This window comes from Heterocephalus glaber, unplaced genomic scaffold (genome assembly GCF_053883595.1).
Source record: "Heterocephalus glaber isolate CG9 unplaced genomic scaffold, H.glaber_assembly_v1.0 deba00001608, whole genome shotgun sequence".
Lineage (NCBI taxonomy): Eukaryota > Metazoa > Chordata > Mammalia > Rodentia > Bathyergidae > Heterocephalus > Heterocephalus glaber.
In genome coordinates this window covers 7,450,361-7,466,455 of record NW_028258379.1, presented here as the reverse complement: position 1 = coordinate 7,466,455, position 16,095 = coordinate 7,450,361, and the positions used below count along the sequence as shown (strand labels likewise).

At 37.7% G+C, this 16,095-nt stretch overlaps 1 protein-coding gene across 33 annotated transcripts in view; it reads right to left on the bottom strand.

Annotated features, from left to right (window-relative positions):
• Window positions 1–15,786, bottom strand: part of Gphn (gephyrin) — a 589,435-nt gene extending 573,649 nt beyond the window's left edge. For 31 of the 33 annotated variants that reach the window (XM_087195039.1, XM_087195042.1, XM_021247567.2 and 28 more), the window contains exon 1: window positions 11,701–15,786. In XM_087195039.1, the coding sequence (XP_087051165.1) occupies window positions 11,701–11,764 (64 nt within the window). In that variant the 5' untranslated portion in view covers window positions 11,765–15,786. The remainder of the gene's footprint in view (window positions 1–11,700) is intronic. The other 2 variants (XM_087195068.1, XM_087195067.1) reach the window with 2 other exon arrangements.
• Window positions 15,787–16,095: the final 309 nt, after the last annotated feature.

Genomic DNA, 16,095 nt, shown 5'->3' with positions numbered 1-16,095 from the left:
TGTAGCACGTAATATTGAAGGAAATAAAATTGCACATATTATGTAGTGGAAGTTAACATTTATTTCTATTTACACTTGGTATGAATGTTAGTACAGCATCTTTTTCCAGCAATTTTTCCTGTTTAAAGGAAGATATTTCAGTTCATAATTTTGTTGTCACTAATAAACTACAGATAACATGAAGATAACCAATCACAGAATGGGAAACACAAGGTATGTTTGCAAGATTGGGATTAATACAATTTCAACTTTCCACTTTTGTGGCTAATGATACTAAATTCCCACTAGAAATAACCTAAATAGAATTTCACCCAATGAAGTATGTAGTAGTAACAGAATAAGTCTGGTATGTCATTTCTAGACTTTGCTATCATAGGTTTTCTGAATAAATAATATATTCAGTCACCATTTTAATATAAAAAAAGAAAAAATGGGAGGTGTTGATTGGGCAAAATATTTTTAAAGGTAAATCCAGGGTAACATAATTTTCACAGTAGAGGTTATTATAGGAAACTACTATTCCTACAGTAAAAAAAAAATTAAAAGAAGAAATAATAAGGTTCTTAAATACAATTCCAAAATATCATTTGCAAGGGAGAGATTATCATTTCCTAAAGAAGTGTTAACAGAGCTCTGGTACTGTATGTCTTGAAAAAGTATTCCATTTTCATATAAGGTCTAGATGCACTAGACTAAATAAATGCTAAGAGCATCCACAACTGTAATATATACATATATATAGACACACATATATATACATATATATATTTAATATGTTAGTATTCTTTAATATACTATGAACCTCCAAAAGGAAGGTACTTTCCAAGTGTATCTGACCATATAAAAATGCTTTCATACCATGACTACTATAAGATCTCTAGGACAAGTGTTGGAGAGAAAAATTTAGGAAAGACTAAGAGACACTTTTGGTAAAAAAAAAAGAGACCAAAGACCCATAGCTGATCATCAATTCAAAAGAAGGCAATAAAAAGGGCTATTTTAAAAATCTTTCTATTACATGGATACTACAATTCTAAAAAGTCCTTAGATGATTATTCTTATGTAAAGAATGAAAAACTCAATCATTGTAAGTGTTACTGGTATATAAATTAACAACTCTTGATCTTAGGAGCTCTAGGTTTAAGCCATTAATCGTCACACCCTAACTTAACTTGCTCTGCTTCTAATTTAAAGCTATCTGCCAGCAGAGCATTTTCGTGAAAAGAAGCAAGAAAAAGGGAAAGGGGGGCAGACATGATACACTATGTTCTTAGGAAAAAAATTAGAAAGCAAAAAAGCAACAAGATTTCAGGGAGCCTCTAGAAAAGGAGTTACCTGGCCAGCACACATTTCCTCTTCTAAAGGCAGAAATTCTTCTTTTGAAGACTTCCCTTTCTCTTGTGCTATAATCTGATTATATATGTCCCCCAAATTCATATGTTGAAATGTAACCCTCAAGGTGATGATGTTAAGAAGTGGAATCTTTGGGAGATGGTTAGGTCATGAGGTCTCCACCCTCATGGATGGGATCAGTATCTTTATAAGAGACTAGAGGCAGGCCTTTTGCTCTTCCACCTTATGAGGTGTACACAGCTAAAAGCCACTACTCCTGAGTAACAGGCCCTCATCAAACACTAAACATGCAGATGCTCTGATAGCAGTATTCCCAGCCTCCAGAACTGTAAGAAGTTACTTTCTGTTGTTTAGAAATTACCCAGTCAGGGTCTGGGGGTTTAGCTCAGTGGTGCCACTGCCTGCCTCGCAAACACAGGTCCCGAGTTTGATCTCTGGTACCAAAAACAAAAAGAAAAAAAAGAAGAAACTAACCAGTCAAAGGTATTTTGTTATTACAGCCTAAGCAAACTAAGATACCCTCTCTATGTGATTTCTGGTGAGGTCATTGTTGTCCCTCTTCCAGGGATGGACATAGGATACAGACCTGGCCAGAGTTTCACCTTCCTAGTCACAATGCTTGAGCCAAATATGAACATGTGAGTTAAGCCAGGTAAAGAAGCATCTTGGAATTTTATATACAAATGTCATAAGAAAGAAAATCTTTCCTCTAGGCTCACTAAATGGGAAGGGGAAAGACTGAAATTCTCCATTATTGTAACTTCTCAAACTGTGCCTCCCCTACCAATTCTTACTAATAAGAAGGAAGTCAGCCTGCGGCATACTCAGCACCAAAATGGAGAATAAGAGCCCATGATTACATTAAGTCCTTTTTAGCCCAAATTTTTTATTAGTGCATACTGGTTATACAGATTAGTGGGTTTCATTTTGGCCCATTTGTACATTCACATATTTTAATCAGCCAAGCCCCCCCCCCCCCCCCCGCATTATCTCCCTTGCTCCATCCTCCACCCTGGTTTCACATGTTTGGGGTGGGGTGTGTAATGTATTGTGATCATATGCATGCCCCTATTACCTACCCTTATATTCCATCCCATTCTCTTTCCTCTTCCCCCTTCTTCTCTTTTTCTTGCTAATAAAAGTCTCCCTCAGTGTTTGGGTGCCTAAACTCAGCTCCTCCTCTATACTCTGAATATTTGAGTTCTACTTTTCACTTAATCTAACATTTGAGTTCAGTATGTGTCATTTGCAATAAAAAGGCTCTAATGCACCTAAATAACTCAAGAAAGATATTTCAAAATAATTCATAAATATTAAAAAGTTAGTACTCAATAAAGATAAGAATATTAATTAGCATATCTTTTAAGGAAAGCAAGTTTATAATTTCTATCAAAATTTTAAAATTCATACACTCTCAGCCCAAACATTCAACTTATAATAATCAATCGTATACTATACAAGCCCATAAAAATGTAAAAACAAATGTATATCTACATTTGTCACAGTGAAAAATTACAAACCTCAATATGCATCAATTGGAAAGTGATTTAACATAACCTGTGATGTAATAAATTAGAGCCATTACATGAATACCTTTAAAGATCTATGAAATAATTTTTATATCCTAAAAAGTACAATGTAGAAGAATAATCTTATAGTAATTTTAGTTAACCACTCAGCTACATTTTCCTCAATTGTAAAACGGTGACAATACTAATATCATGGGGATTAAATGAATTAATAGGCTCCCTACAGACTCCAGAAAGTGTTTTATACTTGTTAAGCTCTTAATAAAGTTAACTATTATTATTATTTCCACTAATATGAAAAGATATCGAAAATATACTGTAGAAGGAAAAAATAAAGGAAGTAGATACAGAATATTATTTGAGAAAGGATCAAATGCATACAGGGAGACCACATAAAAAAGTGGAAGCTGGGCCAGGGATTTAGCTATGCAGGCCCAAGGACCTGAGTTTGATCCCCAGTACCAAACAAACAAAAAAAAAAGTGGAAGCTACGGGAAACGAGAGAATCCATGCCTTATTCTCAAGGGGATAGCCACTCTAACCACTGTCATATGACAAAGAGGTTGTAGTGTTGCTGAATCTTAAACTAAAAATATGAGTTTTATAAAATATATGTATTTTCTTTTAAGTGTTAGAAACTGACACTTTTTCTAAAAACATAGCATGGGACAAACAAAATACAGTATGTGTACTTGTTAATTATAGCCAGTGGCTCTTCAATTTGCAAACTATGATGCACTGTATAATTCCATATACAAATATTTAAATATATCTTCAAATATATATATATAATTTAAAGTAGTAACATGAGAAAGACTGGAGAAATAAGGTGGAGCTTAATTTCATATTTACATTTTTAACAACACAAATTAAGATTTTTAAACTAATTAAGAGCATAAATTAAGAATTTAAAAGCTTTCCATTTGCAATTTAATTCAAATGTATTTTCTATCACATGGATAATGATTTTATGAAAGTATAATTTTTAAAGTATGCACTAGAATGAAAACATTTAGTACTAACTCTTAAGGGGATGGAGAAGGGCTCTCACCATTGTAATGTTTCATTGCTTTGATGTCTAAAAATAGTATTTACAATATTCAATTTCTTATATCCAATGCATCCAGTAACTCATAACCTGAGTTAGATTCTAAATATCATTAATAAAATATACTTTTTCTTAATGTTTGTTATGGCTGTATCTAGGTGTTCTCCCAAAGCTTCATGTGGTCATAAGGAGGGCTTTTCAGAGGTGGCTGGATCTAGGGTGTGTGATGCTGGGATTAATGATGCAATGCTAGGATTAAGGGTGCCCCACTCTGGGTGTGAGTGGATAGTCTGGATAGAATATAAGGAACAGAAAAAGGGCTGCTGCCATCACTTTCTGCTGCTTTGCTACTTCACTGTTTTGCTGCCTTCTCCCCGTCATGAACTGTTCTCTATAGTGCCCCTGTGACATGCCACCCTGCTTTGGAGCCAGCCAACTATGAACTGAAACCTCCACAAACTGTGAGCCAAATAAACCTTTCCTCCTTTAACATTGGGTGTTGAGTATTTTGTCTCAACAACAAGAAAAGTAACTTAAGACAATGTTTTTTAAAAAGGACAGTAAATATTTTCATCCTATTTCACAATATCTTTTGTACATTTTGGTCCTCAATTACACTTTCAGCTTAGGGGAAGGGAAACCAGGAAAGGGGGCAGGGGAAAGGAAGGAAGGGAAAAATGAGAAAAGGAAAAAATGGAAACAAAGATTTTGTAAATAAGGAGGGGTGGAGGGGTTGAAGGTAGGAAAGGAGAATAGGAAAAAAATAAGAACCAAGATATATCATGTACAGGTACAAATTCCTTATGATGAATATGATCATTATGTATAACTAAAATGTACCAGTAAACAATTAATAAAAAAGGACAATAAATAAAGAACTTAAAAAAATTTCTACTTAGCATTCAGATTGTATTTGTTTTTTCCCTTTGATAAGTTTCTGCATTTTTATTAACATTTTCAGCAGGTGACACAATTAGTCATCATCCCAAAATCACTAAGTGAAAAGAAAAAAGTAAAACCATTTTTTATAGTAATATTCATTCTGACTCCCTAAACCCAAAAGTGAAAATACTTCTTTTTTTAGAACATCAGTTTGAGTCTAACTGAATGTAATATTATATATAGTTCTTAGCAAGTGTCTTTTATGTGCTTCCCAAGGATATGACAGACTAGAAACTAAAAGAGGAAGGTCAAGTGTATAAAGTCATAATTAAAAAACAAATACATTACAAAATTACTCTGTAATACTACAATAAGACATTCAGAATGGAATATAGAAATATAATTGCTAAGTGGTTTTATTCTGGCACTGTCACTGGCGTACTCCTTGTTAACCTCTCTACTCCTCAGTCAGTCAGTGCAAGAGGAGTAAGATACTACCTTATAAAAGTTGTAAGGATTAAATAACATATCCAAAGCACTCAGCATAAATAAAACACAAAAGTGTCCAATTAATATTATCTATAATTATTTAAGCCCAATTTAAAAAATTATGTTCAATATTTTCTGTCTCAGAAAGGAGGAAATGTACACCAGTTGAAAATTCTGTATCAAAAGTGGCTTGATGTGAAAACAGCTTATACTTATCTACATAAAAAATAAAAAACAGTAGTACTTTATTCCTTGAAATGCAACATAAATGCAGCATAAATTTGTCAATATCAAACCTAATGTTTTCATGTTGGTACTGGAATATAAACTCCACGAGAATAAAGAATGGAACCTCTTTATTCACTCCTACATCCCGCACTTAGCACAAGGACTGGCATATAGTTTAAGTGTTGAATGCTGAATGGATTATTTTATTTGTTCCTCATATGAATTCAAAAAAGGTAAGTATAACTATCCTTGTTTAAAGGTAAGGACATTGAAGTAAGATGTGGCTGAATATTTTCTAAATGGTGTATCTTTTGACTCTTATCAGTACTATTTTGACCAACAGGATTAAGCATCAACATAACAGCATTGTCAGAAATTTTTTACCCATAACTTCGAATTTTCATTTTTAAAATGACATCAATTTCCATTACTCTAAAATACATCTCATCAAACTATGCTCATCAACCTAATATATGAAATTTAATACTGTAAAACACACCCCAGAACATCATTATTAATATCATCTTGTTAACCAGGAATATATAACATTTTAAAAATACTCAACTCCACTCACTCTTACCATACTGAAGTATCCTTTCAATAATAACAGCCAAATGGTTTATCTAAATGCTGTGGGCTATCTGCTTTCTAAGGTACTACATAAATTTCATACCATGCAATTTTTCATTGAACACCTTCTAAACAATCACTCCTTTTATGACAACAGGGCACAAGAGAAGCAAACATAGTCACCTCTTTGAAGAACTCTGAAATCTACTTTGAAGATGTATACACAGTACATGAAACTGTTAGCAAACTGCTCCAAAGAAACATACAAACAGGAAAAGAACTAAAGATTATTGAGTATTCACTCTAATTCATATGTGCTAGGCATTTTCACATATATTATTTCAATTCTTAAAACTTTGTGATATTGGTATTACCATCCTGATTTCTGAGAAGGAAAGTAAAACTCAGAGAGGTTAAATGACTTCCTAAAATAAAGGGCACCCTGTTCAACTTATCCATGAATCTATCACCAGCAAGAGTAAAAATAGACTTATTCATCACTTCCTCCCCAATAGCATACTGTTGATTCTCCATTAATAGACTCAGTTGAAATTGAATAGTCATGTTTTTTAATAGTTAAAATTATTACTATAATTTGTAAAGTCTTTCGCCAGTCATAATAGTACTAAGTATACTGACCAGAAAGTAAAGCAGTGGTGCACACCTGTAATCCCAGCACTCTGGGAAACTGTGGCAAGAGGACCAATCACAAGTTCAAATCCAACCTGGGCAGCTTGGCAAGACCCTATCTCAAGATCTTTTAAATGACGATAATAATAAAATAAAAATTTTAAAAAGGGCTAGGAGGGCCAGGGATTTAGCTCAGTGGTGCCGCCGCCTGCCTCGAAAGCACAAGGTCCTGAGTTCGATCCCCAGTACCAAAATAAGGCGGGGGGGCTGGGATATACTTCAAGACAAAGGCCCTGGGCTCATGTTCCAATACCAAAAAACAAAAGCTGATCAGATATTATTTTAACATTTTCCTACTTTAAATGTATATTTAATTCTCTAATGCATTGCTTCCAACCAAAAATTCATAAAGAACAATCTGGTTTTACTCTTGCTGGTGATAAAACTCATGGATAAATTGAACAGGAAGTCATTTAACCTCTCTGAGTTTTACTTTCCTTCTCCAAAATCAAGATGGCAATACCGATATCACAAAGTTTTAACAATTATATAGATTAACATTAAAAAATCATGTCAGGAAAAAAGGGTTGCTGAAACATACCGTTCCCTTTGGCAGGATTTAGGATTTGTTTGCAACAGTGATTTACCTACATAATGACGTTTATTCCCAAAACAAAAATATATTTCTATATTCTTATCAATAAATGGGCCCAACAACAAAGAATATTGGCACATAATGTACAAGAATATGTCTGAGGAATGAAATAAAATAAATGCTCGAACAATTCCAGAGTTATAGGAGTAACATCTCTTTGGCTTAGAACTTGTTTTTTAATATTCTGAATGACTATTTATGAATGACTGAAATACTCTGTACACATAACTATAATATTTTTGTTTTAGTTCCCAACTAGCCTTTTATTTAATCTCTGCTAACAATCTTGTATGTGTTCCAATATCTCCTTTTGATTTCAAATGTACAGCTTAGTGCAGAAGCAACTGTATATTACTAGTACAAAAGCATAATTTTTAAATGCCTTTTCCTAAAACTTTGCATCTTTTTCTCACCCATGCATGCCACTCTTACTAAAAATTTAGGTAATGGATTATCACCTTTACCTAAGTACAAAACACTAGCCATCGCTAGATAATATGATATTAAATAGCCATGGAAACATTATCTACTTCTACATTCTATACATGTATTTATTATTTTCCTTGTAATGTTTCAGTAGAGCTCGTAGTTGAACTAGTGTGCTTCCTTGAAACAGCTTCTTTCAAAATAGAAAAAAGTACATGAAAAGCAACACAGTCATAATATAGTCAGCCTGATACTTCTTAAGACTGTAAAGTATAATTAGTACTGAAGGTATTAAAAAAATTCCACATCTGTCCTATATCTTGTCTCTAGTTTTGAAGCAACAGATACTTGTTTGTCTCACATTACTCATTATTAACTCTAATCTCTGTTATAAACAGCAGTATCAGTAGAGAACATTACAAACAGAAGTATTAAAAACTCAACCTAAGTCACCAAAGACCATATAACCTTCATTTCTGACCAAAAACCCATAAAATAGTTATTAATAAACATATTGTTCTTAGAGACGGACAATAATCAACGTAAAATGTTTTCACATACAACTATTTTCATCCAAATACCTGTTCTCATTTTCCCTATTAAAAACTAGATAAGTAAAATACCCTTGTACTTAGAAATCATACTGATTTCTAAGTACTAAATGATTTTTTAAATAGTCAAGTAAAAAAAAAAATCTTTACTAAATACTTCCTATTTCAAAAATCTGATTCACTTAATTCACTTAATTCACATGGTCAGACATTTCAGTAGATGGTGCCCTGTATTGTCAAATTCATAACTCAATGAAGATTTTAAAAAATCTATAGGATGAAAGTTTCAAAGTACAAATATCTTTCAACAGGTAATAAAAAATTTTATGGTCAACTAAGAATTTTTAAAAATGACAATATAATTTCACCAAAATATTATCAAACAGATTATAAAATGGGAGGGTAGACCATATTTTCTCATACCTTTGTAAAACAGATTTAGATAAAATCCTTTAAATGACTATGGTAAAACTTCCAAGGAGATTTTATAAAATAAGTTCTCTGCCTTTTAGAAAGCCACAAATAATAACCTGTAAAAACTACAATTTTAAGTGTGGCCTGTTAACTCATTTTTATTAAGTATGAAATCATAATACTCAAGCTCAATAAAGAATAATTTTACACAGTAATTTACTGTGGACTAACTTACTATGTACAATTTATCATGTAATTTCACATAGTAAAATTACAGCACTTGAAGTTCTAGAATACACAAAATTATAAAAACATAGCTTCATTTCTGTTGGGTTTTTAAACCCCAAAATCACATGCAATGTCAAGACCATAGAAATTACACTGCTTGCAATAAAATCCACTATTCACAAACTGATAGCTAGGGCTCTTTCTTCTGATGTTTTCTATGTTTTTAGGCTCCATCAAAATAGATACTATACGTAAGTCTTTCAAGAAAGTCTTAAAAGAATTATTTCTGACATCAAATACCCATTCCATAATCAAATTCAACTTGCTGTCTATCATCACTTGTTCCAAATCTGCGGATTCTTTTTCATTACTTCAGCTACATCCTTATTCCTGGCCCTAGACTTTCACTCCTGGACTACTACACTCCATATTCATAAGATAGCTTCTCCAAATTGTCTTTAATTCTACTGTCAAAGTTCTTCTTTCCTTGACATTATGCCACCTACCTCTTCCACCTGGGCTTTTCAAGGCCTTCATATTGCATTTTTATTCTGCTGTGGAGCCTCATCCTTAACTACATATTTATAAGGTTATCACTGACTTTCAACTCACCTTAAAAATGCCAGTTTCTTCTTGACTCCGGAAAGTATACTGAATTCTCCAGGTAATCACATTTCCTGATAATCCATCTGAATCTGGAATTTCTTTTGCATTTGGACCCCAAATACATAGGTAACTTTAGAAAAATTTTGTACAGTAATTACATACATTGTTTCTTCAGTTCTTTGCTTATCAATGTTATCCCTATTGGAGTATACTTACACTAGCTACAGACTATATGGTAAAAAGCACACTGTGCAAGACCTTGCTTTGTCACTTGACCAAGGTAAGACACTTAAGCAAAAATAGAAAGCTTAAATTTAAAAATCATTCCTTTAAAAAACATCTTGTTTAACTTTTAAGTATGTACAGGCTTTCATTTTTGTGCAGGGTGACATATTATGGTTTCCACTAGACTTCACTTTCATTCCTCTGTTAATTTTCAAAGCATGGCTAGAATTTACAGTGCCGTTGCGAACTGACATAAGGTATACACTTTTACATCCCATGATCAAATTCTGTGAAAATCAGCAGTGTCAACTTTAAGAATTCTGAGACACACTGAATCTTCACATAAAGTTTCACCACTAAAAGAGAATAACACATCTTGTAATTTAGGGGAGGAAGAGTTCCCTTCCCCACGATGATTCAGACTAGTCTCTCTATCCCTGGGGTTTTCTATTAGCAAAATTCAATAAACTGCCCTTAACGTTAAGGATTGCAAAGAATGCCAAGGAAAGGAAATCCATTTACCTAAAAGAGAGGAAAGGGAGCTGAGGGAATCATCTTTTCATATAACCCAGCAGCCAAATTAAGCATTGCACTATCTCCCTGTAATCTTAGGGATTTTTTTTCTACCTAATAATAAAACCAAGTCTCATTCAATTTAGTCCCTTCTCGAGCACCGTCTCAACCTGTCAGAATTTGACAACGAAAAAAAAAAGTGGGGGAGACATTAGGATTCCCGTCTACATTGCTTTTTTTTTTTTTTTCGAAATCACATCAGAGACTTGGATTTCCTTCACTCTAAACTAAGCCCTCAGATTCCAAATATAGTTCTTTAACCCCCGCCTCGCCACGCTACTCAATTGCACGTAAACCTCGCCAACTACAGAACCATAGCAGAAACCCCTACAAATCGGCTTGCTATTCATCTTGGAAGTCATGCCCTGCAGCAACTGCCTATCGCCAAACTGAGGGATATTACCCAAATACAACGCAATGGAATCAGACATGCAGAGCACATACGACTTCCGCGAGGGAGGGAAACGCGACCCGGGAAAAGTGCGCTCCTCATCAGCCTCGGGACCATCTACCTGGGGGTGGAGGTGGGTGGGGGGGTCCCCAGAAAGGAGGGGGAGAAGGGAGCCAGACTGGGGGAATCCTTCCCTCTCTAGTGAAAACGGTTGGATCCGGGCCGCAAGCAGCAGTCCGTTCTCGCTAAGGAAAGGAAAAGGCAAGCACAGGGCCTTTTGCTCAGAAAGGCGGAATGCAGACTTTCCGAGTTCCGGACGCAAGACGACTGTCCCAGTCCCCAGGAGAGTGAGAAGTGTCCCATGGGTGGCTGAGAGGATACCCGAGCCGCGAGGGGCAGCCTAAAGCGGAGCAGAGTTTCTCTCGACGAAGCCCCGAGTCGGGTCCGGCCGGTGCCCCGGACAGCCACAGCTGGAGCGCCGCGGAGCCGCCGGCTGGGGGGGAGGGGAGGGAAGGGGGTGGAGATGGGATTCCCCTCTTCGCCAGGCAGCGCCGGCCAGCGAGAGCCTCACGCTTCGGACTGCGGAGCCGGGATCCCGCCGCCTGCACCGGCAGCGCGGAGCCCCGCAGCGCCCGCCGCACCGGCCCCTCGGTCCCCGGGGGCCAGGGACTTCAGTTGCGGAGGCGCTGGGGCCTGACACCCCCGGGGCCTGCCCTACTCCCAGGGGAACACGCGGGAACACCCCAACCTCCAGCAGCTCTCAGCGGTTGTAAAACGCAGCCCAGTCCTCTCCTCAGCTTTCCCTCTTCCTGAGGCCGCAGAGAAGGACCACCACGGGCGCAAAGCCTCGGACAAGTCGAGGACAGCAGCCGTGGCGGTCCCGGACCTCCTTTCCCGGTTACCTGTGAGGACTCCGACACGGATTTGATGGTCGTGGTTAGTGAGGATCATTCCCTCGGTCGCCATGTTTCCCAGCGCAGTCACCGCACTGACAGAAGCCGGGAGAAGCCGGAGCCCGGAGCGCGCGGACCGGGAGCGCGCTCGCCTCGGAGAGCGCGAGCCGAGCGCGGAAGGAGGGGGAGGCGGCTGAGCGCTCGCCGGACTGCGTGGGGGAAAGGCCGCGGCGGGAGTGCGCAGGTTCGCGGAGGGGGCGGAGTCGGAGCGCGCGACCCCGAGCCAGGCCGGGAAGAGGCGAACCGCGGGTTGGGGACCCGGTAGCCGCCTGAGGAAATCGCGGAGGCAGCAGAGCGAGGTTCGAGTTACAGAGGCGCCTCTGCGGAGCGCGAGACCCAAGACGCCTGGCTAGGCTGCAAGCCTGAGGGGAAAGGAGAGCACACGCGCTGGAGGTTGTGGGGGCGGACACGGGACAGGGGCGGAGCTACACCCCGAGGAGTGCAACTCCAGGAGAGGGGAGGAGAGCCCGGGTGCGGAGTACTGGGAGCAGGAAGGAGCCGAGCCAGACTGAGTGGGACCGGGTGACGCTCCTGGGTGCACGAGTAGCGCCGGATTGGCTGTGAGAGCGTGGAGCGGGTGCGCGCAAGGCAAGAACGGTGCCGCGGCCGGGTCCCAGACCGAAGCAATCTCGTGCCGAGCCTGGTGCCTGGTCCGCACTCCGCCGCTTCGGGCCAGCTTTCCCCAGTGACGGAGCCACTCTGAGGAGGAACCACAGGGGAGCGAGGCCGATTCAGTGAGTGGGGCTTTGTCGCAGCTCCTGGGAGCAGCCGGGAGCCCCACTGACGGCGCGGGAGAACCTTGAGGTGGTTTAGACAGCTGCGTAGGTGGCAGAACGGCGTTTGCGGAGACTGAGCCTGCGGTGGGCGAAGAGGGTGCCGTATTTTGTCTCTTCTCGTAGCGGCTTGCTTTCTCAGTCAGTGCGCCCGGAGGATTTCTCGCTTTAGGACCTATCTACTATCCTGCTAGTGAAGCCTAGGAGCCTTCAGCAGGGCTTCCCGAATGGATATAACTGGCTTCTCTCTTCCGTGGCTCGCCCACGGTTTTTCCTTAAACTTCCTCGCCAAGACGTCTGCCTGTAGATGAAACGAATCCATCTACTTAGAGAATGAGGACATGTTTCTCCCACCTGAACCACAATCAGTTGGGTTTTTTTGGTACCAGGAATCGAACTTGGATCCTCGCGCTTGCGCAGCAGGCGGCGAAACCACTGAGCTAAATCCCCCTGGCCATCACAATCAGTTTTATTCCAGTTATTTCTGGGATATGAGATTACTGTGAACATAGCTATTTTTGCCATGTATTTCCATGTGCCTTTCGTGTTATTAATCACCTGTGGCTATTTCATGTAGGTTTCTTAGCTTTTTCTTGGCTTTTCTACTTCTGAATAATATATGTGTGTGTGTATGGGTATGGGTATGTGTGTGTGTGTGTGTGTATACACATATACATAAAGTTCTCCTATTCTCAGTCATGGTTAAAACCTGGAAGCATAAAAATTAAAAAAGTAAAGTTAGTATCAAAAAATAGATCATCAGCATTTGTACACAAGATCTGTCGATTTGATAGCTATGAGTTTTGTGTGATTCCAGTTGGAACATGAAATTAGTCATCCTATTCACTGAAGAGTCACATTGTGTATTTAATTTTAAATAATGGAGAGTACAAAAGAAAAGATGGATGGAATTGAAGTGGGATGAGATAAATTAATAATTTTTTAGGACAGATATTGCTAATATTTTTGACAGTGGATTAAAATTTTAAGCCAGATCATCAGACTGCCCATAATTACCATAGATCCTGGTGGCCAGCAGAGACAACTGTTTTCAAGTGAGGAATATAGTTGAGAAAGTATATCCTAAAGAATGATTTCCTTTAGCTCTAAAGATGAAGAGTAGGTCGTTGTTTACATTGTTACTGTACACTCAAGTTTTAAATAATTAGAGATGAGTTCTAAACCTGCCCACTAGCAAGTTCTGTGCCATGATGGGCCTTTTTGTAAATAAGGGAGTGAACAAATAAGTTGCCTTTAAGTAAAAGTGTATACTAAACACCTTTTTAACCTAAAATATTCTAAAATTATTCATGGGAAAGTAAATAGGACTCATTTCACAAATCAACAGAACAAGAGAGTTTCTGCATCTATAAAAGTAGTAATGGAAAAATTCATTAACATTTAATTGGAAGTGCTGAATGAATTTAAGCCTTCTAAATTACATCAAAGTTTGTTAACATGTTTTGCTAAATTTTGTATTGTTGAAAATAATAGAATTAGACAATTACAACAGATGTTTGCCTTCCAGTAATTTTTCTCAAGTACATTCCTCTCTGAAATTTAGCAAGCTTTAACACAGTTTACACAGGAAAAGCTCAGTGATTTTATTGTCTAGTGTGACCTTTACCTGCTTTATGCAGTAGCACTGTTATCTACAATTTTTCCTTCTCTGGTTTCAATTATCAGCAATGAATGTCCAAAAATATGCAGTGGGAAATTCCAGGAAATAAACTATTCATAAACTTAAATTGCATGCCATTCTAAAAACATAATGACATCACAGGCAGTCCCAGCCCATTGCTGTATTTGCTACCTACCCCACTAGTGAGTTAGCAGCCACCTTGGTTATCAGACTCTCTCCGTATCATAGTGTTTGTGTTTGAGTAATCTTTATTTTATTTAACAGTAGCCCAAAAGCATAAAACTATTGATGCTGAATATGCCAAAAGAAGCTGTAAAGCACTTCCTGTAAGTGAAAAGGTAAACGTTCTTGACTTAATAGAGTAAAACTATTCTCAGGTTTCTAAGAACTATGGCAAGGACAAATAAGAAAAAAACATTTTCCATAGTTTCGTGCTGTGATTTCAGGCATCCACTAAGGGTTTTGGAATGGTAAAAGGGTATTACTATGTTACAGTATGAACATTTGTGCTCCTATTACATTGGAAATTTTAATCAAAGTTCACCCTGGAATCAAGTCTTTAAAATGTTTTGGAAGGAGGAGAGTACCATTTCCAAATACTGACAAATGTTGCAGGAAACATGGGACCGAGAGGAGACCAGAAGTGAAAAAGTTGAGTTAGAGATGCCAAAGGATTCTTTCTTTTTGTTCTTAATATTTTGATAATTAAGAGTTTAAGCATCTGACACAACATGAAAGGATTTTCAGAAGAATTTTTATCATAGAAATGAAGTTTTTTCTAGGAGTAATATTTTTACACTTACCCCCAATTAACTCAGGTTTCCTGAGGTTAATCAGAATTTTAGTACATGTATAAGACAAAATCTTACTGGTGTTTTCTGGAGTCAGAAAATATTTCTTTATGCCAGTAAGAATTAGGAGTGGATTATGCTTCCTCTAAGGCTTATTCCACTCTTCTTTCCTGATTGACTAATGCCCACAACTAAAATGGAGTACATTAAATAGTCCAAGCAACTTTTTGAATATACAATAAGTCCCCAATTTAGGAAAGAGTTCTGTTCCGAGAGAACTTTCTTAAGTCAAATGTTAGTAATTCCGACACAAATATACAGTGTAAAGCATAAAAAAACTTCACATGTTCCATCATCTTGTCCTTGTTCTTAAGAATTGTGTAAATGGGCAAATGATTCATGTTATAAGAATGAGTTAATGGCTATCATCTTTTCCCTTCTGTCTAATCTCAATTATTTTTACTTTTGTTTCCATGATCATTGCTCTGTGCTTCCTGGCAGTCCCCTCCACATCACTACTGCTTTTCCTCTTGTTTCTAGACATTCTGGGCTCTGATTAAACACTGTACTACTGTACACTATCGTACTGGACAGTAAGCACCCAGCAGCACAACTGTGACAATGTCCGGCAGACGTGAGCTGCTTCTATGATTTGTTTGCATCTGTAAATGTAATGTGAGGTACATGTGTATCTGAAAAGTTTACAACTTGAATGTTCATAAATTGTGGACTTACTGTACTTAGTGCCACTTAATTGTACACTTTCAAATGTTTAAAATTGTGTATTGTGTACAATATGTGTATTTTTCACAATAAAAAAATGGATGTAACGTGAAGCTCTGGTAGGTTTTAACCAACTTTTTTCCCCAAAGAAAGCTAGGCTGTAGTCAAAAGTAACTTTAGGTTAGTGGAATTAAGCATTGTATTATTTAGCTAGGATTACCATAAGTAAGTACCACAAATTGGGTGACTTAAAACAACAAATTTATTGCCTCATAGATCTGAAGGCTCGAAGTCCAAAATCAAGGTTTCAATAGAGCCATACTCCCTCTGAAGGCTCTAGGAAAGAATGTTTCTTTACCTCTTTCTAGCTCCTGGTGATTACCAGCAATCTTTGACATTACTTGGCTTCTAGTTG